The sequence below is a fragment of the Phoxinus phoxinus genome (genome assembly GCF_949152265.1).
Source record: "Phoxinus phoxinus genome assembly, chromosome: 1".
NCBI lineage: Eukaryota > Metazoa > Chordata > Actinopteri > Cypriniformes > Leuciscidae > Phoxinus > Phoxinus phoxinus.
In genome coordinates this window covers 11,477,741-11,500,272 of record NC_136876.1, presented here as the reverse complement: position 1 = coordinate 11,500,272, position 22,532 = coordinate 11,477,741, and the positions used below count along the sequence as shown (strand labels likewise).

General features: G+C 39.6%; 2 protein-coding genes across 2 annotated transcripts in view; both read right to left on the bottom strand.

The window, feature by feature from the left end:
- Nucleotides 1-22,532, bottom strand: part of LOC307000842 (CCN family member 1) — a 249,198-nt gene that overhangs the window by 18,151 nt on the left and 208,515 nt on the right. The window lies entirely within an intron of this gene.
- LOC307001070 (von Willebrand factor A domain-containing protein 7-like) lies at nt 10,830-13,745 on the bottom strand. The gene is made up of 5 exons (XM_079617197.1): nt 13,479-13,745; nt 13,236-13,329; nt 11,817-11,939; nt 11,426-11,615; nt 10,830-11,058 (listed from the first exon to the last, which is right to left on the bottom strand). The coding sequence occupies exons 1-5, from the start codon at nt 13,539-13,541 to the stop codon at nt 10,953-10,955; spliced, it is 576 nt and encodes a 191-aa protein (XP_079473323.1). The 5' UTR covers nt 13,542-13,745; the 3' UTR covers nt 10,830-10,952.

Sequence of the window (22,532 nt, the reverse complement as noted above, 5' to 3'; positions counted from 1 at the left end):
TATATGCTTTAAAAACATTTAAGTACATTTTCATAGTTTTATTTTAAGACTGTAACCACTTTCTATTATATTTGTATCATGCTACAAACATATTTTTCTTGAATGCATCATCTGAATCATTATTTTTTTTTTTATTTTTTTTTTATCTTAACTTTTTTAAGCTAAAAAGTATTTTAGTTATTTTTGAATCAGAAATGTCATGCCATATGCTATATGTCAAATAATCTGATAATTTAAGAGATTTATAGATCTTGACTTTAATTTCCAGATCGCTACAGTTCAAAGGTCATGGCGATCGCGCTGTCTTTAACGGTTTACAGGTAAAAACCTTCCATCTTAAAACAGTCACGCCCTCAGGAGTGACCGATCGCTCGCTCACTGCATCTATTTATCCCGTCACACACACTCTTCGGCTGATGGTGTCACAGAGAGCCGCCTTGTTCCCGTCTTTCCACCGGTAGCCCGCAAAAATCCCAGAAATCCCTGTTATTTCCGCACCTGTGTTTGTTTGGCAGGCGCGTGCGCGCGTCAGAGAGCCGCGTAAACACAAGAAACGCCTCAGAACTGAAGCCGTGTGTTTAGTGGACAGACCTCAGCTCTGTTCACACACACACACACACACACACACACACACACACACACACACACACACACACACACACACACACACACACACACACACACACACACACACACACACACATACAGAGAGAGAGAGAGAGGTGGAGGTGGAAGTGGAAGAGGAGGAGGAGAACATCACTGCGCCATCTGCTGGAGCACAGAGATCCTGCAGGTAATTCTGTTTGTGGAGTTGTTTAATCCTCCTCTGCTGAGATCTTCAGAGATTTAATGTCTTCTTTTATCTTCAGTGGATCTCATCTAAGGCTGAAGTCAGTTGTAGTCAGAGGTGTAAAGTTCAGGTTCAGAAAGTAAAAGTCCTCCTCAGTATTTTGTTCCAATCACCTGGATTTGCTAATTATCAGTTTTTCAGCAGGAGATAGAAATCAGCTGACTGAGGTCATGGGTGGACTAAACATGGCAGGACTTTTACTTTCTGACCCCTGGACTATACACCTCTGCTAAAAATGTGGATAGATGCCGTAATGGAAACGGTAGAGAAACGTATATATGTCCAAGAACATTGCCAGCTGTGGTGGGAAAAATTAGCGTTCGTTACAGAAAATTAATGGTTCTGCAACTTTTGGGTGCGAACTGCGAAGGCAAACATTTCAGTATATTTGCGATGTAGGCACTAGGGATGGGCGATATGGCCTAAAATCCATATTGCAATATAAATTGCAGCCTCTTGCGATAACTATATATATCACAATATATAAATTATAATAGAACCATTTCAGAACAGGTTACATAGACTATAAGGAAAGCCAAACTGCTAAATGTTTTTTGTTTTGAGTTTTGAGAACATTTATTGTGCAAAACTGTAATTATACAACATAATGTTGCAGATAAATAAAATTCAAATACACTAACTGCAGAGACTTTAAAAAGGAAAAAGCTTAATTGGGTTTCTTTCCTTATACTTCAAAGCAAACCATTCTAAAAGGCACTACACTTAGGCCTAGTTTAAGTCCTTGGTTCGACAGACTAGGTTACTTTTGGGTTACGCGAGTCGATCGTTCTCTGGGATGTGTATTCATGATAATTGAATGTAAAGATTTGTATCTCTAAAAACTGATTAGCTTATAACGCTAGTATATGTGGCAATGAATAAGTAAAAAGAAATCGCTTGTTAATACCACAAACAAGGCTCAAAATAGCCTCACACTAACACGGTAGCATAATGAGGGTCCCTACATGCAACCCGAAGCATTGAGAACTTTGTAAGTGTACAGACAGTTTAATAAGAAGATACTTTATAAAGACAGTACATTACGCGTACAGGCAGGAGCCAATGAGCTGTGTTTTTTGAAGATTAAATACACTATAGTCACTCAATTTTTATACTCTCTTTTTCAAAGTACTTACATTTTAATTATGTATTGTATATAAAGACAGTTTAACCCTTTAAACCCCACAGGAAAATCCACACTACAAAGAGTAAAAGTAACATTGACCCAGTGTTGCAGTGAGATCATTAAGGGAATATGTAAGTGATTATTGAGCATTAGTGATGAACACCTGCTGTTAACAAGCAGGATCACTGAAGGAAAGAGGAACACAAGAACTACTACTGACTTCCAGCCTTACACATTATTACATTTATTATTAACCAGTATGACTTTATTTATGTCATACATCTACATAAGTTGTTATCGAGATGTTTAATTAAAAATGTTTGGTTTGAAGTTACCACTTTAACTTTAGTGTTTCTCTTGAAACTTGAACTGTGTTTTTATATTGATTATGAAGACAAAAGTCTTTATATTGCCAGCTCATTCACTAATCTCATTCAAAGTTCAATCCTATATCAAAACTGTTATATTAACACTACTGTGAAAGTACAGCAATCATTATAAAGATACATTATTGAAACACATCATGCACAACCAAAAAACAGAGCTACACTGTCTAGTAGAAAAATGGAGGTATAAAAAATTAGCACATGAATCTCAACAATGGTGGCAATATTTTATTTGTATTCATGCAGCAGTGCATGCTAGGAGTTTTATACTATCCTGGATTATCCTTTTGATTGTCACCATTGTTGAGATTCATATACTGATTGTTGATGTTTGTGTGTGACTGAGTCAACCAGGAGTTTAAATAATTGAAACAGACATTTTGATCAATTGAAACTGTTTATTTGAATGAGTTACTGGTGCTTGTTTTGGCTTTGTTTTTGCAAGGCCGGGTTTTTTCCTTTTGTTGTATTTTTCTCTTTTGTGAGTGTGTGGAAAATTGCTGCTGTGATCCTGAATCCTGTCCTGGCTGTGGATTCTTATCCACGGTTTGGACTGGCAAGCTATCCCATTGTTTCGGACCTGGAAACAGAGTAAAAAGAGTTGTGAAAGTTGTGAGAAAAAGAGTTTTCTGATTGGGTAGGACAGAACTGCATACATTGCAGTTTTCCTGGATTTCCATGAAGACAAAATTATATTTTTCCCCCCTTTTCTCTTAATGGACCGAACTGCGTTCATTTTTGATGAACATTCCTACTCTGTAATTTTTTTGAATTTGAAAACAAGACATTGAACTTGAAATTGAGAAACTGAGGTTTAATTTCAGAGATTGATATTGGGAAATTTTAACTCTGTGTTTTTGTGTTTATCATTTATTTGAAATACTGTGTGTTACTGTTATTTATCTATTTGTTTTTATTTTGTTTTTATTTCATTCTTTCAATTTCAAAAGATGCAACTCATGCAAAAGAACGAATAAATAGAAAAATTCACTTACCTTTTCATTAATTAGCTGCATTCTAGTGGTCTGAGTGGTTAATTGTTTTTATTCTTTCTCACTTTCACCTTTGGTAATTTTTGCTTCAGTGAGTCGATTGTACTCGGTTACTTACGTAACCTCGGTTCCCTGAGAGTAAGGGAACGAGTATTGCATAGCTAATACGCAGTGGGAGAAACTCCTTTCCTCGAGAAATAATGAAGCAATAATTTAAAACGCAGTGCAGCTGCACAGCAAATACAGCAGAGCGTCTAGCTCGCCCATTGGCGGTGCTGTGGCAACTGCACATCCTATGGCCAAGCGCCTATAAAGGGAGCCCATACGGTCAAGGAAATCAGATTTTACTCCTTCAGCGACTCTTCACGTATCTGACTCCTCTGAAGCCTTTCGCCGTGGAAACAAGCCTTTCAGCTAGAGTTAGCCTACTACAGCAGACAGCGCCTTCAACTCACCGAAGACGCTCCTCTTCTGTCGCTGCTCTCCTGAGGCCATCCGGCGAGAAACGCTACTATATCCTTTCTGACTACTGTTGTGTTCACCGCTGCAACACTAAGTTTCACAAAAGAGCAAATTGCAAGTGTTATTGTGCACCTCGTGTGGAATTCTCCTATACGAGGGAGACGAGCACACGGAGTGCGTCACGTGCCTGGGACCCACCCATGCTCAGGATGCACTCTCTGCCGCGGCCTGCTCTCACTGCGAGAGTATGCCCATCTTGACGCTGCGGACGCGGCTAGCTCTCTTTTGAGACGGCGACACCGCTACACCTCCGCTTCCCTTCCCGGCACTACTTCAACAGCGGAAGAAGAAGCGCCGCAGCCTACGGCAGCCTGAACAGATGGAAGTAAGTGAACCCACGCTGGCCGAGTCCCGATTCGCTCGCAGACCCCCGCGTTTTCAGGCGGTCATCGAGACCTCTGTGAGAAGCAATGTGGCTCACGTGCTTCGCACCAAAGTGCAAAATCTGCTAGCAAAAGGGGCGATAGAATTAGTCCCCTCCACGCTGAGCCGGTCAGGGTTTTACAGCCGTTATTTTCGGGTACCAAAAAAAGACAGTGGAACCCGCCCCATTTTAGATCTGAGACATCTGAACAAAGCTCTCATGAGACGGCCGTTCAGAATGATAACTACCAAACAAATCCTTGTGCATGTTCGCCCGGGGGATCGTTTTTTTTTACGGTGGACCTGAAAGATGCTTACTTTTGCATTCAGATAGGCCCCCGTCACAGGCCATTTTTGAGATTCGCCTTCGAGGGGCAGGCTTATCAGTACACGGTCCTACCATTCAGTCTGTCCCTAGCGCCCCGTACTTTTAAGAAGTGCATGGACGCAGCGCTTTCTCCCCTGAGGCAACAGGGAATGCGCATGCTGAACTATTTTGACGATTGGCTCGTTATGTCTCAGTCGAGGACCGAATTACTGACACACAGATCCACGCCCCTCAGCCATTTGTAATGTCTGGGGCTCAGAATCAACCTTTCCAAGAGCAAACTGGTACCCAGCTAGAATGTAATCTTTCTGGGCACAGTTATCTACTCTATGACGATGAGAGCGCGGCTCACACCAGAGAGCGCGCTCTCTATACAACAGCTGATAGCTTCCTTCAGAGTAGGCGCATGCGACCCTCAAGAAGTTTCAGAGGCTTCTCGGCCTCATGGCCGCTGCATCGTCAGTACTCCAGCTAGGATTACTACATATGCGCTCCATTCAACACTGGCTAAGGCGCCGTGTGCCAACCCATGCTTGGTGGTCAGGACGCCTGCAGATTATGGTGAACCAGCGCTGCATCAGTGCTCTGGTCCCCTGGACGGCCCAGAACTGGTACAAGTCGGGTGTAATTGTGTCACTTCAACATGTCAGTGGTGTCCTTTATAAATCGCCAGGGTGGCCTCAGATCAGGAAACCTGTACGTCATGGCCAGAAATCTCCTCCTGTGGTCGCATGCCAACCTGCGCTCCCTGAGAGCTGCTCATGTCCCGGGAATCCAAAACTTGGGTGCGGACATGCTATCGAGAAACAACACTCCTCCAGTCGAGTGGTCTCTCAACCCACAGACGGTTCGTCTGATATGGAGTGTATTCAGTGAGGCAGAGGTCGACCTCTTCGCCTCGGAGAACAACACACATGCCTGGCCCAGACGCCCTCCATATGCGTTCCCGCCAGTCTCTATTATCCCTCAGGTCCTCAGACGGATCAAGAAGAGCAGATGCCCAGTCGTTCTAGTAGCCCCCTCTGGAAAACCCAGGCGTGGTTTCCAGAGCTGGCACAGATGATGGACACTTCCTCCTGGCCAGTGCCAATGAGGAAAGATCTCCTTACACAGACGAACAGGACGATCTGGCACCCTCGCCCCTCAACGGGTATCCTAGGACCTCCCAGAAAAGGTCTTGAATACCATTAATGAGGCTAGAGCACCATCTCAGACGCCTCTATGCTCTGAAATGGTCAATATTCACTGGCTGTCGTTTTAACCTGATTTCCTTGGCCATATGGGCTCCCTTTATAGGCTTAGGCCACGCCCAATTAGGTCTCCTGATTGGTTTGCGTGTCAGAGGCACTTGGCCATAGGATATGCAGTTGCCACAGCACAGCCAGTAAAAAAAAAAAACAGAACTCAACTGCACGCACACTGGAAGAAGTAGAAGAAGATGAGTGTAAATTATCTTTGCCGGCATTGTAAAAAGAATTTAAGGATACACGGAGGGTTTTCATTGCGTCCCATCTTCTTAGCGGCCAGCTGATAGATTAAACTTTTGCCGAATCCCGTAGGAAGGACGGCAAAAACATATTTCCAATCGATAAATGCCTTGATTGCGGTTCTCTGTTCCTCTTTTAAAATTAACACGCTATCTATATCTTATAACAGACGCAATAGCGGAATCTACTCACCTCAATTCTCCAGCGGCAGCCATGAATTCAACCCCTTTGATTATGTTACCATTGCTCATATGTCCATCATCGTATAAAGCCTGCCCTCACAATTTGATTGGTCCGAACAATTTTTTGTCCGGGCATAATAACTCCTCAATGGATCGAGTCCAGACCGAACTTCCCGACCTAAACATTTTGTGGGCGGGGCAAAGTTCGGCTGGCATCCAGGCTACCTCGGGCCAGGAGCACCAGGCCCAAAATCTGCTGTGTTTCCACTGTCGGGCCAGAAGCTCTGCAGCGCTTCACTAACACACGCCCGTAACACGCCTCTCTGGAACAACATCACACTAACCCATATCTTTTCACCAACAAATGGAAGTTTTATCAGAAAACGAATCAGAAAGAAATCACTGGAAACAGCGTGATCGCAAAACAAACATGATAAATGCGACCGTTTGCTGGCATTTTTGTAGTTTACTTGAATATATTTAAAACCCAAGCATCGATGTATAATCGATAATTAATTAATTAATGTCAAAATTGCACAGTCACAGAAATGAGGCTACCATAGGTCTATTTCACAAAAGAAAGAGGACACACTTACTTATTCAGTCGAGGCTGAATTTCTACTTTGTACACTGTAAAAAAATGCGCTGTAAAATAACAGTAATTTACTGGCAGCTGGGGTGCCAGCAAAGTACTGTTAATTTACAGCCCTTTACCGTTATTATACAGCTCTCCTTTTTTACAGTATGTTACTGTAAAAATACAATGGAAGGTAACTCGTAACATTTGGGAAACCGATTGCTTCAAACAGTTCAAGTTTAAAAACGAGTATTTATACTGATAGTACTGTGAACTTACTTAGAGTCCACTGAAAATGAATATCTCTTAATATAATACTGCAAACATCTAATGTGTAATCGTGAATGAATTACAAACATGACATTAACTAGAATATTTGCAATTCGTATTTAGCGAACAGTAGCACACATGTATGTGGTAAAATATTTAGCAACGAGATTGTCACTGCATCAGCAACTACAGTTACTGCTTTTAAATAAAGCAACGGGCAGCATAACATCGGTATTACTCTGCTCATCTTTGACTGAAGCACATGCTCTACTCTCCAGCACAATGGTGACCCACAAAACTAATGAATTAAACTAAAAGATCTCTCCTGTATCATCTTGTGCAAAACACATAAAACACTTCAGTTGAATATTTACTCTCTTTATCAGTTATTGACTTCGCATAACTTTTTTCTATGAACTTTTACTAATATTTCAGTGAAATTAACTTCTTTTGTATAGTAAATCTGACTGTTAAATTTTACAGAATATTGCTGTTTTTCCTTGATTTTACGGTAATATACTGGCAGCTGGGGTGCCAGTAAAATGCTGTTTTTCTACCGTTTTATACCGTAAATTAATTTACAGTTGATTACCGTTAAATTATACTTCACTCTGTTTTTTTTTAAATTGACACATTTAACCCTTTAAACCCCACTGCAAAATCTTCAGTTTTAAATGAACACTTGTATGTCCACACTACAGGGTGTTGGAGTAACACTGAAGCAGTGTTGAAGTTAATTATATAATTCAGTGATTAATTAACTGATGATTGAGCATTAGTGATGAACACCTGACAAGGACAGAGGAACAACAAGAAGATACAAAAGCGAAACACAAGAACTACAACTTACTTCAGCCACAGAAGACATGACATCTCTGAAGATCTCAGCAGAGAAGGATTAAACAACTCTAAAAAATAGCATTACCAGCTTCACTTATTATTAACCAGATTGACTTAATTCATTTTTTCATACGTCTACTGAAATTCCTATTGAGAATTAACATAGGTTTAGATGTTGTTTTGGTTCATTTGACATTACCATTATGGGGATCAGTGTATGCTTTAGTTGGGCTCCTGACCCTTGACTTTAACATTAGTTTTTATTTGGCTGCATTAACTGTGTATGTATAAGACACATTTGTTGTGGCAGAAGCAAAGCCAACAAAAACGATATCAAGTGTTGCTGGTTATGTTTTGAATATTATGTCATCACATAATGTTTGTCTCACTGATCTCAATTAGTTTCTAATCACTTATCAAAAATGTCTTTATCAATACAACTTAATTTAGTATTACTACACTGTGAAACTAACGCAAAAGACTAAGCACTGCTACGCAATCGGTTGTGAAGGATTTTTAAACTCATCATTCATTAAAAAATGTTGAACTATGGTTTCAGTTAGACACACACAGACATCAAGAATCAGCCAATGAATCTCAACAATGGTGACAATCAACAAAAAAGAAAAACATAAAATCTGAACATCATACGCTTCTAAAAGTCAACACAAAATCAACAGCAAAAATAAAAGCAAAAAGTACAAATTTAAGAAAATAACCAGACAATTCAGATGGATAATTTATTCATGCTGCAATGCATGTTGGGAGTCATGGCTGATTTTTTTTTTCTATGCTGGTACCCAACATGCATTGCAGCATAAAACTTATGATTGTCACCATTTTTGAGATTCATACTCCGATTCTTGATGTCTGTGTGTGTGTGTGTCTGGCTGATCTGGAAATTCAAAATGTTCTTGGTCTTAAGTCTTTTAAAATAAGTCAAATTTTCTAAATGGCAAATATCTGAAAAATGTAATTCTGTAAAATTACAGAATCAGCTAAATCAAAAATATAAACCATTAATAATAACATTAGACAACAAATGAGATAAGTGAATTGGGCCACTATGTGATGTTTGAGACCGTTATCTAACAGCCATAATCATCTGATCCTGTATTCTTTCAGCTTTTTTTGCCATAGCAAATGTATTTTAAAGACACAGCTACCGCAGCCAAAGTAAAACTTATGTTCAAAGGTCAATGGTCAAGAGTCCAACTAAAGCAAACACTGATCACCATCATGGTAACATCAAATGAAAATAAAATGACATCTAAACCTCTGCCACCTTTCAATAAGTCCTTCTGTAGACGTACATAAAGTCAGGTTAGTAATAAGTGAATCTGGTAATGCTTTTTGTGGAGTTGTTTAATCCTCCTCTGCTAAGATCTTTTGCTAAGATTTCATTTATTTTATCTTGATTTCATCTTTTTTCTGTTCCTCTTGTTCCTCTTTCCTTCAATGATTCTGATTGTTAACAGCAGGTGTTCCTCAGTATCTCAATTAACTTCGAAAATTAACTGAATTAACTATGAAATTATTCACTCAGTCAAGTGGACTGTATTAGTGAACTAGGCAATAGTGAATGAGGGTATAGGGTGTGATTTGGAACACAGCCTCTGAGTGTCGACTTTGAGCACTGTTAATTCACAGTATATTCCTGTAGGCTAGTTTCTCGAAAACGACAAATATCACCCAGAATGCATTTTTTACGGTATATTACTGTTTTAATGAAAAACAGTGTAAAATTTGGCCGTTTTTTTACAGTGTACGGTGATCAGAATCCACATCGGATCACAAACAGAAGGCAATCAAACATGAAAGTGATGCTGACAGAATGCGTCTCCCGTCTCAGGTAAACTCCGCCTCTGTTCGTAACCACTCCTCTAGCCCGAGCTGGCCTGCTTTGGACCAAGGTATTCGACGGGCCAGAAAATCCTGCCCGTTGGCCCAGAGTAAGTCCCGGAAGTGACAGTGGAAACGTGACTGGCCCTGGCACGCACTAGCACTAATGTAGTGTTTACATGAACGCTAAACAAGTGATCGGGTTGATGTGCGCTTTTATGTCACAAGCTTCAAATCGGAATTGATTTTTTGACATGCTCACACTGCACAAATAGAGTTTCCCGCTGTTTGCACATAATAACTATTCTCCTACATCGATTCTTTATTTGTTTTAAACAGCTAATAGTTCATATTGATAAATTTCTGGTCATAAGACAATGATTCATCAATCGGAATGAATTCAGAGTGTCATAAACACTCAAAATGTCCCTCAGCAACGTGTTTTTGTTGTTGCTCACTTTTTTCTTCTTTTTTTTCTGCAGCAACTCTGAGCACTTTTCGTATTCTTTACCCTGCCTGAAGCACTTTTTTCAATCTATAAGAATAATATAATCAAATATGTTAGCCTATAATTTAAAGTTAAAGATATTACATTTCTTGTTTGTATGAAGGGTAAATACAAATAAAATATTACTAATAATTTATTTGTACCATTTTTATTGCTAAAATATTATATAGTTTTATAGGAGGAGGTTTCAGAGACTTGGCAAATACACTTTTAAGAAGTTTGTAGGTACAGGACATTCATTGTAGGCGTTCTTGGCAGTTTTTCCGGAGGCTTTTATATTGTTCATATCGATATCAGAATTATATCGTATCGACTGAAATTAAGAAATTTTTTTCAATTTTGCCCATATCGTCCAGCCCTACTTTCTAATGATAGATATTTAGGCTAACCATAAGATATAAAACGTATTGATGCCATTTATTTTAAATGAGTCGTGACTTGGATCCCTCCAGTGAATCTCGGCCATTACCACCACCACTGGTACATTCCCCTGCGTTCAAATAACCTCTGACCTCTGTGGTACCCTTGTAACCAAAACACATTTGGCATTCATTTTGCTGTGATAATTCAGCAGATTTTATTTGACAATTTTTCATATGAGGAAATACAAGAAATAATATAGAGATTTGCAAACATAATTTAACATTTTGCCCATGCAATGCCATTAAACTTCAATAATTTAATTTGAATTCTCACTTGCATCTGAAACTCTTGATTTGGAGTTAAATAAAGTAAAGTGAGTTTTCCATTCTCCACTTGGCTTGTCCTTACAAAGCCCAATCAGTCTGAGAAGGAAATAACAAAAAAAAAAAAAGTTAGTTTTTAGTTGAACAGTTGATTCACTTTCAATGTTTCTTGATTTTAGCAGCAGCAAAATCCCCCGACATATTTTTTTAGTTCCCAGAAATCTCAAAATAGGGAAATAAATTCTGGATATATTGAGAATCACATTTTTTCCCAATTTAAAACAGAGGTCATGATTCTCCCATGGTTCCTACTAAATAAATATGATTTACAAGAGGTTCTGACAAAAGATTACTTGTACTTGTCAAAGATTGCCTGGGTGTTTGAATCGAGATATTTTAACGATCGGCTCTAATACTAGGATTATAGGGCGACTTTAACTGAAGTTAGTTAATGCCCCATGTGTACCTGTAGAAGGTGGGCTCATCATTACTCTTCCAGATCTTCTCCAGCAGTTGCACACTGGCAGCGATGGCCACATCTACAGCTTGATTATGCAGTGAACCGTGACTGGAATCAGAGCCATCCTTATTTATACCATCCCAGCTTCTCCCAAAGCCAGTTGTGAAGTCTAGAGTACCTCCATGGCTGCACTTACCTGTCAGAAAATAATAATATTCAGTATGATGATTTGTTGACCCTGTGTACCAGATGTGGGCCAGATCTGGGCCGACACTATGTTGCTGTCTGGGGTATTAAGTTGCTGATGCTTGCTTATAATTGTTCCTGTTTGTAGCCTATCTAATGATTTTCAACCTAGATATATAAATTAATATAAGTAATGAATAGAGAGTGTTACCCTTTTTTATGCTTTTTCCATAGTATCCTGATGTCAGAATCTTATCTTGTAAAATGTTATCCTTAATTTTCGCCCCAGAGTTTGTATTGGTAGTGTCCTTTTCACAGGTTTCAGTTTTCTCATCTGGAGGGAAGACAAACTAATTGTATTGCTTTACATGTTTCATAGGCGCACAGCTGCACATGCTACACAGCAAAATCAAGTTAAATGAACTCTACTCAAAGTAAATTTGGTCTTATTCTAAAGAGAGTTAAAATAATACTGAATCAGAGTTAAAGTTAATGAGCTAATTAAGTGATTAATTAAGAGATGATTGAGTATTAGTGATGAACACCTGCTGTCAACAAGCAGAATCACTGAAGGAAAGAGAAACACAAGAACAACAACTGACTTCTGCCACAGTCTTAAATTAAATCAGCTGAAGATAAAAGAAGATTGGGTAACGCTTTAGATTTGTACCTCTGTTGAGGTTCATATTCTGATTCTTGCTGTCTGTTTATTTCTAAACATGTAATAAATGTATTTAAAAATCTAATTTCAGAAATAAAATGTATCCATTACAAATGAAGCAAAAAACAAAGATGTAAAAATGACATATGATTTAGTTCAGCACCATAAGGTACACTAATCATATCCATGACCAAAAGTTGTTATTTGTTATTAATATATGCGATCCCCCTTGCCACAGATCAGTGTGAATCAGAATATGAATCTCAACAACGGTGACATGCTTCTTGCTTGAGAGCCAATCATAGTGGCAAGAAAGGTGGAAATTATTTATTAATAACAAATAAACAATTTTGGTCATGGATATGATATTCTACCTTATGATGCTGAAATATCATATATTTTCTGTACATCTTTGTTTTTTACTTCATTTGTAATGGATAGGATTTTTTTTCTGAGTTTAGATTTTTAAAATCTATACCAATGTGTTTTGGTAAACCCCATTTCAAAGACCAAAATTGCACATAAAACGCTAAAAGTCAAACTACCCAACTAAAGGAAATAATGATCACCATGATGGTGACCAAGCATTTTAAAACATCAACATATAAACCACTGTTCTAGACATATGACAGAAATAAGAAAGTCATTACTTCAGTAATGCTCAATCATCCCTTAATTAATCACTTAATTAATCACTTATTTATCTTCATTATTTATTACTAATTATTAACTTCAACAGGGCTCAGAGTACATTTGGTCCCACTCTACAGAGAGTTAAAATAACACTGAAGCAGAGTTAATTCAACTCTGGGGATTTTGCTAGGCTACTTCATTTGTTTTGACAAATGAGTTTGTCCACAGATGTCCCAAAGGTGAGGTTTTGTCAAATTTAGCTACATTTTGAGACAAACTCATACCAAAATATAATTAAGTTCAAACACACACACACACACACACACACACACTTACCTGCAGGGTTAGGTATGTTCTCTTCTAAATTGATCAGGGCAGTGCAGGGTTCGGTGTTTCCCATCTCAATCCAGTTACTGTGGCTGTAGAAATCCTTTCATTACCAGCGACACACGTGTTAACACAGATGTTCAAACTTTCAGTTCATATGATCAATTTAGTATAAATCTAACTTTTGAGGAGTAACTGAAATCTGTCAGTAATATTGATCTTATATTGATCGCAGCTTTGCATCTGACTCACCTGTAAAGTGTGCAGGATTTGCCCAAGCGTCTTTCGTGCATCTTCAAAATTCTCTTTTTTCATGTAAGTTGTGATGTCCTCCAGTCCCTTAATTATGAGTAATTTACCGCCCTGAAATGCCTCGCCGTGAAAATGATATTTATCACTGAAAGGATGGTCAGTGTCTGTTTGTAGATTGTAATAGGAGATGATAGTTATGCCTGTGTCAAAGTTATTAGCAAATGTTTCTTTTTTGCAGGACTTTGCCAGTGTCTCTGTATTCAGTGGTTTTGGCTAAATAAAAACACACACAACATGTCTCGTTAGTTGTCAGATTGATGTAAACATCAGATTTTTTAATATTCAACCCGGCATTCAAATATCAAAAATTGCTTTACTCAAAATGTTTCAAAACTACATAAGTTTGACGTTTTATCAATGAGTATTGCAATTATATTATCGGTGCTGTATTTCATATCTTATGCATATTTCATATTTCATATAACACATCATATATTATATCATCATGGTCCCAGTGTTTGGTACTGTATTTTTTAATAGATTTATTTATAATTTTTTGAAGCTGTCAATAACTGGTTGTCTGTTTTGCAACTGCAGAATGTTTGTGCATTTAATACTCAACATTTGTTTTGTTTATTCTTTCTCTTCCGATCAATCACATCACCTATCAAGACTATATAAATATATAAGTGTGTTATTAATGATTATTAATAATTGCAATAATAATTGTCCAATATATTAATTCTTCTCTCTCACACACAGATCATGTATATATTCATACCTTTTCGAAGCCTTCAGCGCTCCCGCAGACCTTTGCAGTAGCACGTAAAATGGCTATTTTTGTGATATCTTGATGATTTTTTGAATTTTGTTTTTCTTCAATGTAAAAGGTGTGAACACCAATCAGAAGAGCCAGCAGGAGAAATGCGCTCCTCATTCTCAGATGATTATGAATATGAAGAACGACTCAAAGAGATCTTGCAGTTGCTCTCGATCCATCTCGTATAAGCTTAAGCTATGCTATATACATCGTCATTTGAATTGATATGAAGAAAATTTGCATCATTACCTAAAGATATGGACATTTGTATAGATATCACATTATGACTTGCATTATATACAGCCTTCATCATTTGATCAAGTTTTCCTCATCAAAGATGTATATTGCACTTAAAATCACCATGTGCTGTTACAAATTCCTTATTGAGTGGTGCAGAAGTTCACAAATCATCTTTCAATGAACAAATGCTTCTCCATCTTAAACACTCATCGATCACCAACACTTCTGGCTGTACAACCAGTCATTTAATTAATTATTTTATATCTCTACAATGCAACAGTCAATGAAAAGATGAAATAAAACTAAATCCATAGAAGTATCCCATGATGGGAACCCATAAAAGCTTAGTATATGAAGCGCTTGGCAGAACAGACTAAAAACCAAACTTATTGGAAAAACAAACACTTGAACATATGTCTCCGCGATAAGAAATACCTAAAATGAGAGAAACCATCTTTCAAAACGATGCATCTAAATGCTTTGGCCTCACTTTTAAGAAAAGATTCACACTTTTCACATTTGATTCTGAGATACTCTGTTGGTGTACTGTTTTTTTGTTTGTTTGTTTTTTGCCTGAGGAAGTAGGCATATTTGGACACAAAATCTGCCATCAGGTAGGCTCGCTCTGCCCACAACATGTCATTGCTGTTTGCAAACACGCAAATGGTCAATAACTCCAACATCCTTGCACAGAGTTGTTGGCTCGGCAAGTGGTGGACAGTAACAACATATTTTTACTTTGTGACCGACTTCTTTTTAATTAACCTCTTAAATCAGTTTGCAAATCACACTGAACGATTCATTTGTGAATTGAAAGAGTTCCAACTGCATCTGTTTTTGATTCAACAATTTACTGATTCAAATGAGACTGGGCACCCTCCACATATGGTCTTTAGTCAGAGTTGTGTTTGCTTTTAAGCTAAATCTTAATGAATTGTGTTGTTAATTGGCCAGAGGAGAACTGGCCCCCCGACTGAGCCTGGGTTCTCTCAGGGTTTTTTTCTCCTGATGGAGTTTTGGTTTCCTTGCCACTGTCACATTTGGCTTGTGTAGTTGGGGACATTTCAATTTTAACATAGTATCCTGACTTTACTTATGGCGGGACACCGAGGACTTAGGTGACCTGCCCCAAGCGATGGTAGACACCATCCCTTCAGCTAGAGCCCCCTCAATGAAGGCTCCTCTATGCATTAAAGTGGAACCTGTTTGTTGAGTGGTGTTCTTCTCAGCGAGAAGACCCCTGAAGATATTCGGCTCTGTGCTTTCCTTCATGCAAGATGGGTTGGAGTGAAGGTGGTCTCCCTCCACCCTCAAAGTGTATGTTGCCTCGATTGCCGCTCATCATGATGCAGTAGATGGAAAATCCTTGGGGAATCACAACCTGATCATCAGGTTCCTGATGGCTCCCCCCTCTATACCATCTTGGGACTTGTCTCTGGTTCTCACGGCACTACATTGGCTGACACAGCAGAGAGCGCCCTTTGAGTTAAAAATATTGTCTATGAAAACAGTTATCTTGCTGGCTTTGGCTTGCATCAAGAGGGTAGGGGACCTGCAAGCATTTTCAGTCCACGAATCATGCCTGGAATTGGATATGTGCTCAAGGTTCCTACCTCTCCCTTTCGGGACCAGGTGGTGAACCTGCAAGCGCTGCCCCTGAGAAGGTAGACCCAGCCCTGGCTTTTCTCTGTCCGGTTCGTGCTCTGTGCCTATATACGTGTACAGAACGCAAATCCTCAGGACCTCAGACGAGCTCTTTGTCTTTTACGGAGACCATTAGAAGGGAAAGGTTGTCTTGGCATACCAATTCCAAGACGCACCTTGCCCCCTCAGGTTGCGAGCCCACTCCAATAGGAGTGTTGCTTCTTCCTGGGCACTGGCACATGGCACCTTGCTGACAGATATTTGTGGAGCTGCAGGCTGGGCGATACCAAACACGTTTGCTAGATTCTATAGCCTTCGTGTCGAGCTGGTGTCCTCCCGTGGACTCACTTACTATAGCCAGTAAACACTGGAGACCCCGTTCAAAGTGTCGGCTTGCTGCACTATTCCCCTCATATGGACCGGATATGTGCGCCATTTCTACTCAAGTTGAGTTCCCCATTAGCCGAACCCTGTTGAGTTGCTCCGCACCCTTCGGCAGTCGGATGTGCCGGAGCTTCCGACTCCAGGCCTAGCGCTCGTATGCACTGGTGGAACCTGTGCTAGGCTGGGTCCCATATGTGGTGATCCCTACGGCGATCAATATCCCTGCGGTGAGCCCGTGTCTTTCTGTGGGGGTAAATAAATTATCAGGAAAGTTTGATTCTGAAGTGAACTAATCATTTAAATACACAGGCAAAGGAACCACATACCAAACAGGTGTGCTCTAATTAGTAACATTGACAAAAAATGACGAGCGGGAACACAGGACAAAGGGAAGCAGAAAAATTATGTTCCAGTAGCATTTTACCATATTTTTTTCTTTTTCCTTTTTAAAAGTTGGCCCTGGCATTAAACATTGATTTTTGCAGCATTCTGTATTAGATAACTTTCTCCAAAGGTGAGAATAGCTACATATTGTACTAAGTAGTAAATGAAGTATTCAGAATGAACTTTATAAGCTCCAGTATTTTTTTTCTGCAAGGTTATTCAAGAGCAGTTTGCATAAGAGCAGTTTGAATAAGAAGCCATGATCTGTTTTATCTCCTGCTCTTATTTCAATAAGAATAAAACTTGATAGGATAACTATGCAAAACCTCATATCAACTGCTGCAGGGTAAACTGCTCAGCTCTTTAACGTTTAAGCCTTCGTCATTACACATTCATCATCATCAATGTTTTACTGATAATTACAAAAAAATAATATGACTTTTGTTTTATATTATTAAAGTTACCTACCTTATTTGAAGTCTGTTTTTATTTACTGAACTAGTTTTTATATTATATGTATATTTTCTGTTTTCATTTCATTTAAATTTTGGTTAAAGTTTTATTAAAGTTTTATTAATTTTCTGTTTTTGTCACATTTATTAGTGTTTTTTCTAAATAGTTTCTGTTAATGTATTACTTTATTCTATGAATTTATACTTGTAATATCCCAGCTAACAGACTTTTGTTATAACAACGTTCTCCAAACGTTCAGTGTAAATGTGAAAATGTCCAGTTTTCTTGACGTTAGAGGAACGTGTTTTAGGACTCAGGAGATTGAGTGAGGAATGAAGAGCAGAAACAGCAATAGTAGCAGAGAAATTGTCAACAGTTATAGATCTCAGGTTACGGTAAGATATAGTTTTAGTTTTTGGTTTTACAAGAGGAAGTGAGAAGTCAAAGACAATTCACCTTTGGCTAAGCCCCGCCCCCCTTAGTTACTGTTGCTACCTCCGACAACTTCATCTGGGCTCTGGTTTGGTCTCAACATGGCTTATGCTGTGACGGCTCTTCCTGCTGAAATTTTATCAAACTTTTATAAAGCAGCAAATAAAGTGTCCGATAGAAGTAGGCAAAAGTGGCTGCAGTATGCGTTCGAAGGCTATATTCAAGACAAACGGTGAAACGCAAGCAACAACAAGATCCAAATAGAGGCAAAAGCATAACGGTCACAGTCAAAAAATGAACCACAGCATATCCTAATCGAGACGGAGGCTGGGACTAACAATATCAAGAGAAACACTGTTCATGCAGAGCTGGGTAGGTCTCTATTCACTTCTATAATCATTATTACAAAGCAAACGGACTACGCGAGTATAAAGTTGTATTTATTAGCAGCATGTGCTAGCGTATCGACAATTAGGGTAGAGAACAGAAATCATAACCTAAACCAGCATAAAACTGTCTAACTAGTATAACTTCACGTTCACAGTAAGGTTAAAAGCAAAAATAGAGCACAAAAGTGTGCTTGTTGATCTTGAGGGGTTTCGCTGACTGTGAGGATGTCCACACAGTTTAATCCAAAGACGACACTTGTCAGTATTTTACTTCGGTTTTGGGAAGGGAAAAAAACGGACACCCCCCTCCAACCTCTCTGGGAAACGCGTATCTGTGTTACAAATGCCCCAGGCACAACGGTTAACCATATTTTAGATAAAACTACGACGGTAATCGCCTGCCGAGACCAAAAATATGAGACGCCTGTGTTAAAGTCAATGGAGCGCTATGAAAAAGTGTCGGACCTCCGTGGGAGCTCGTTCTTGGCTCCGCTGTGATTGGTCAATCTACATTCTAGGGCGTGGCTTAGCCAAAGGCGAAGTAGGCTAGTTTATGATCAGAGATGCCTAAATCATGACCCTTAGCATGCACATTGTCAATACCAACAACTCATGGTACAACAAATTTATTCCCAATTTCGCTTCCGTAGTGATGCCTCTGCGTGCGTGCCTTAGAGATGAGAGTGGATTTCGCTGGTCTGATGAAGCTTAACAAAGCTTAGCTGATGTCAAAAAGCTACTTGTACACAGTCCTGCTCTTGCACTATTTGACCCGGGGCTGCCAGTGGTAATTTCTACTGACGCGTCTGCTTACGGACTAGGTGCTGTCTTCGCACAAATAAGCACTGATGGTCAAGAATGTACTGTCGCTTTCGCATCCAAAACACTCACCCCAGCTGAACAGAAATACTCCACTGTTGAAAAGGAGGCTCTGTCGTGCGTTTGGGCAGTGGAGAGGTGGAGGACATACTCGTGGGGTCGTAGATTTACTCTGCGGACTGACCATCAAGACTTAACAACGCTGCTGACCACAAAAGGGACTGATAGAGCTGGTATGCGCATAGCTCGATGGGCTGCTCCGATTGCTCTGTTTTAATTACGCAGTTGAGTATCGTGCTGGATCTGAAAACTACACTGCAGACTGTTTTTCCCGCCTGCCCCTGTCTCTGACTTTTCAGATGCTGAGTCAGATACAGAGCCCACATTTTTTGCTTTACTGTCCACTGGTCCGACTGCCATATCTCAGGATGAATTTGCTGCTGCCTCTACTCATTGTTCTGAACTCTCTGCACTGTGGATACAAATTGTCTGTGGCTGGCCTCCATCTCCTGCTGCTCTGAATCCTGTTCTACAAGCTAAGACATGAGTTCGGTGTGCAAGCTGATTTTGTGTTTAGAGGGTCTCAACTGGTGGTACCTGGAGAACTGCGTGAGTCACTGGTCCGCATTGCACATGAGGGTCACCAGGGGATTGTGAGAACCTGTGAAAATGCGTACCCGCCTCAATGTCCTGAAACCCTCACCTTCTGGTCATGAACCTAAATTGCTGCAGAAGCGTGTTTCAGCACATCAGGATGTCATGAAATCTCGCTTTGACAACAAGCATCGAGTGCGTCATTCTTCTTTCCAAAAAGGGGATAAAGTGTACAAAAAGGACATCCAAAATTCACTCCTCCAGTTGTCCAGTTGAGGTTAAGAAAAAAGATGGCCCTTACACCTACCTCTTGGACGATGGAAAGAAGTGCCATGCATCGTGTCTCGCACCTGTGCCGACTAATGGACTGACTACAAATGCTGAAAACCTGATTCCCTCTCATGTTCCTCTGACTGGAAATTCAGTGTCTTCTGATGCTTGTCCACGTGAGACACGTCAAAGACGTGAGCCAGGTTGGCCAAAGTACTACGTCTATCAGTCACAGAAACTGACATGGACTTTTGCAACACACACTTACATGAAAATTCAAGTACTGAATAGTAGTTGAGTAGTTTTGTTCATATTGTTTATTTGAAATGCCCTTTTGCATTCATGTAATGTGTTGCTTAGTGTATTCTTCATATACATGTGAAATGGTTGATACATTACTGATTTGATTTTCTTTATTTCTATTTCATGTTAATAGGGGATTATCACGCTTCCGGGTTTCATGGGCGGGATTTTTCAACTTTGTGCATGTCCACTTCCGGCGCAATTCAACAATGGCTGAAACGAAGGCTAGATGTCACTGCTCTGTTCCACTTTGTCAATCAAACAAACAACGCCAACCTTATTTAAGTTTCCATGGATTCCCGACTGAACTGAGTCTAAGGAAGAAGTGGATTAAAGCGGTTCTCCGGGATGAAGGGCCAAACTTTAAAGTAAAACAAGGTAGCACGTATGTTTGTATAAATATATAATGCAGAGGTGGGGATGCAGTATAAATAAACTTAGGGTCGTCCATCATGGGTCCGCCAGAGTGGTGTGCACAAAGATCACTGAATGCGGAAGTGCTACGTATCAGCGTGATAATCCCCTATTGTTGGCTATAGAAAGAATTCATTTAACTAAGAGGAGAGTATGTAATGTTCTTACATTAATACTCCATCAGATGACACTCATGCTTTTTGAGTTAGACATACATGCAAAGTAATAGGGGAAGAGTGAGAATGAAGGCTGAGCAAGTGCTTGCATATTATCCTGCTTGTGCTTATCTGTTCTTAAAAGTTCATTAAGAGGAATATACGTGATAGCGCTGCTCATCATGAAAACATATCACAGTAATCAGAGAAAACGGATGTTAAAGAGTGAAGGGTCAAGAGCCCAAATAAAGCTGACACTAATCACGATTCTGGTAACTTCAACTGAAACATTCAATGAATCGTCAACACCAAAACCTGTTAATTCTCAATAAGAGCTTATGTAGAGTCTGACGGAAATAAAGTCAGTCTGGTTATTAATAACCAGAGGTGTATAGTCCAGGGGTCAGAAAGTATAAGTTCTGCCATAGTTTTGTTAACCCCTAACAGTTTTGGAATGAAATATATATATAACTGACTGAAGAGACAAGAGATTTTGACCGCCCCTCAGTTTATTCCACCCATAAAACTTAGTCAGCTGATTTCACTGAACTCGTTCATATTTTCGCCGAACGCTGAACTGAACGAATCACTTTTCATACAATGAACGTGAACGAGAGCGGCGCTCACTCTGGCAGGAATGAGCAGCACGCGCAGTTCACGTTCACGCTCATTTGAAAAGTCAGGTTTTACCAGGGCTTAATTTGAGCCGGAACACGTTCCGTCACCTCCAACATTGGAACCGGCACCTCCTGTGTCACTAAAATGAATTGCCTAAATGAAAAAAATGTTTTTACTGTTTGTGTAGTGTTCAATGTTTGTGACGCATGACTTGCGCGCTTGTTGTACGAGTTGAGATTGCTGTTAGCCTCGATCCTTTCACTCAGGGGAAAAATGTCAAAAAGCCAGGAAAGTTTGCTTAACTTTTTCAAATACGCTGGACAGTCAGATCCCAAACAATCAAACATCGTTTCCGCTGATCAAAAAGGAGACCACGGTGGACACAGTAGCCTAGTATCGATATCTCGTTATTTCGACATAAATAAGGGGACATTCTAATCTGCATTAAAGGAGAACTCCGGTCAATTTTAACATTGAGCTCAATTTTTTGTAAATTTGGAGTGCTGTCAATACAGAGAACAACGACAAAAATCGGTGTTGCCTACACCGTGTTATCCTCTTTTTAAAATTTGCACCCTATTGACTTGAATGGGGCACGTTTTAAACCTGCCTTTATTTCTCTTATCATCCTTGATGTGTCATTACAAGTGCCCAGTCATGTTGAGTGATTCCTTCAGAGTGAACACGAGTGAATCTGACTGCAGTAGATGTGAAAGATATGAATAAAAATGATGTTATATCAGCCAGCGCACAGACCTGTATTTACTTCCTGTTTTCGGTCGAAGTCCAAAGTTGTCGATTGTCGAGTTCACGCGCATAGGTTTAGTTACTATGATCACGCGCGTGAACTCGACAATCGACTACTTTGGACTTCGACCGAAAACAGGAAGTAAATACAGGTATGTGCGCTGGCTGATATAACATCATTTTTATTCATATCTTTCACATCTACTGCAGTCAGATTCACTCGTGTTCACTCTGAAGAAATCACTCAACATGACTGGGCACTTGTAATGACACATCAAAGATGTTAAGAGGATAAAAGCAGGTTTAAAACTTTCCCCATTCAAGTCAATAGGGTGCAAATTTTAAAAAGAGGATAACACGGTGTAGGCAACACCGATTTTTGTCGTTG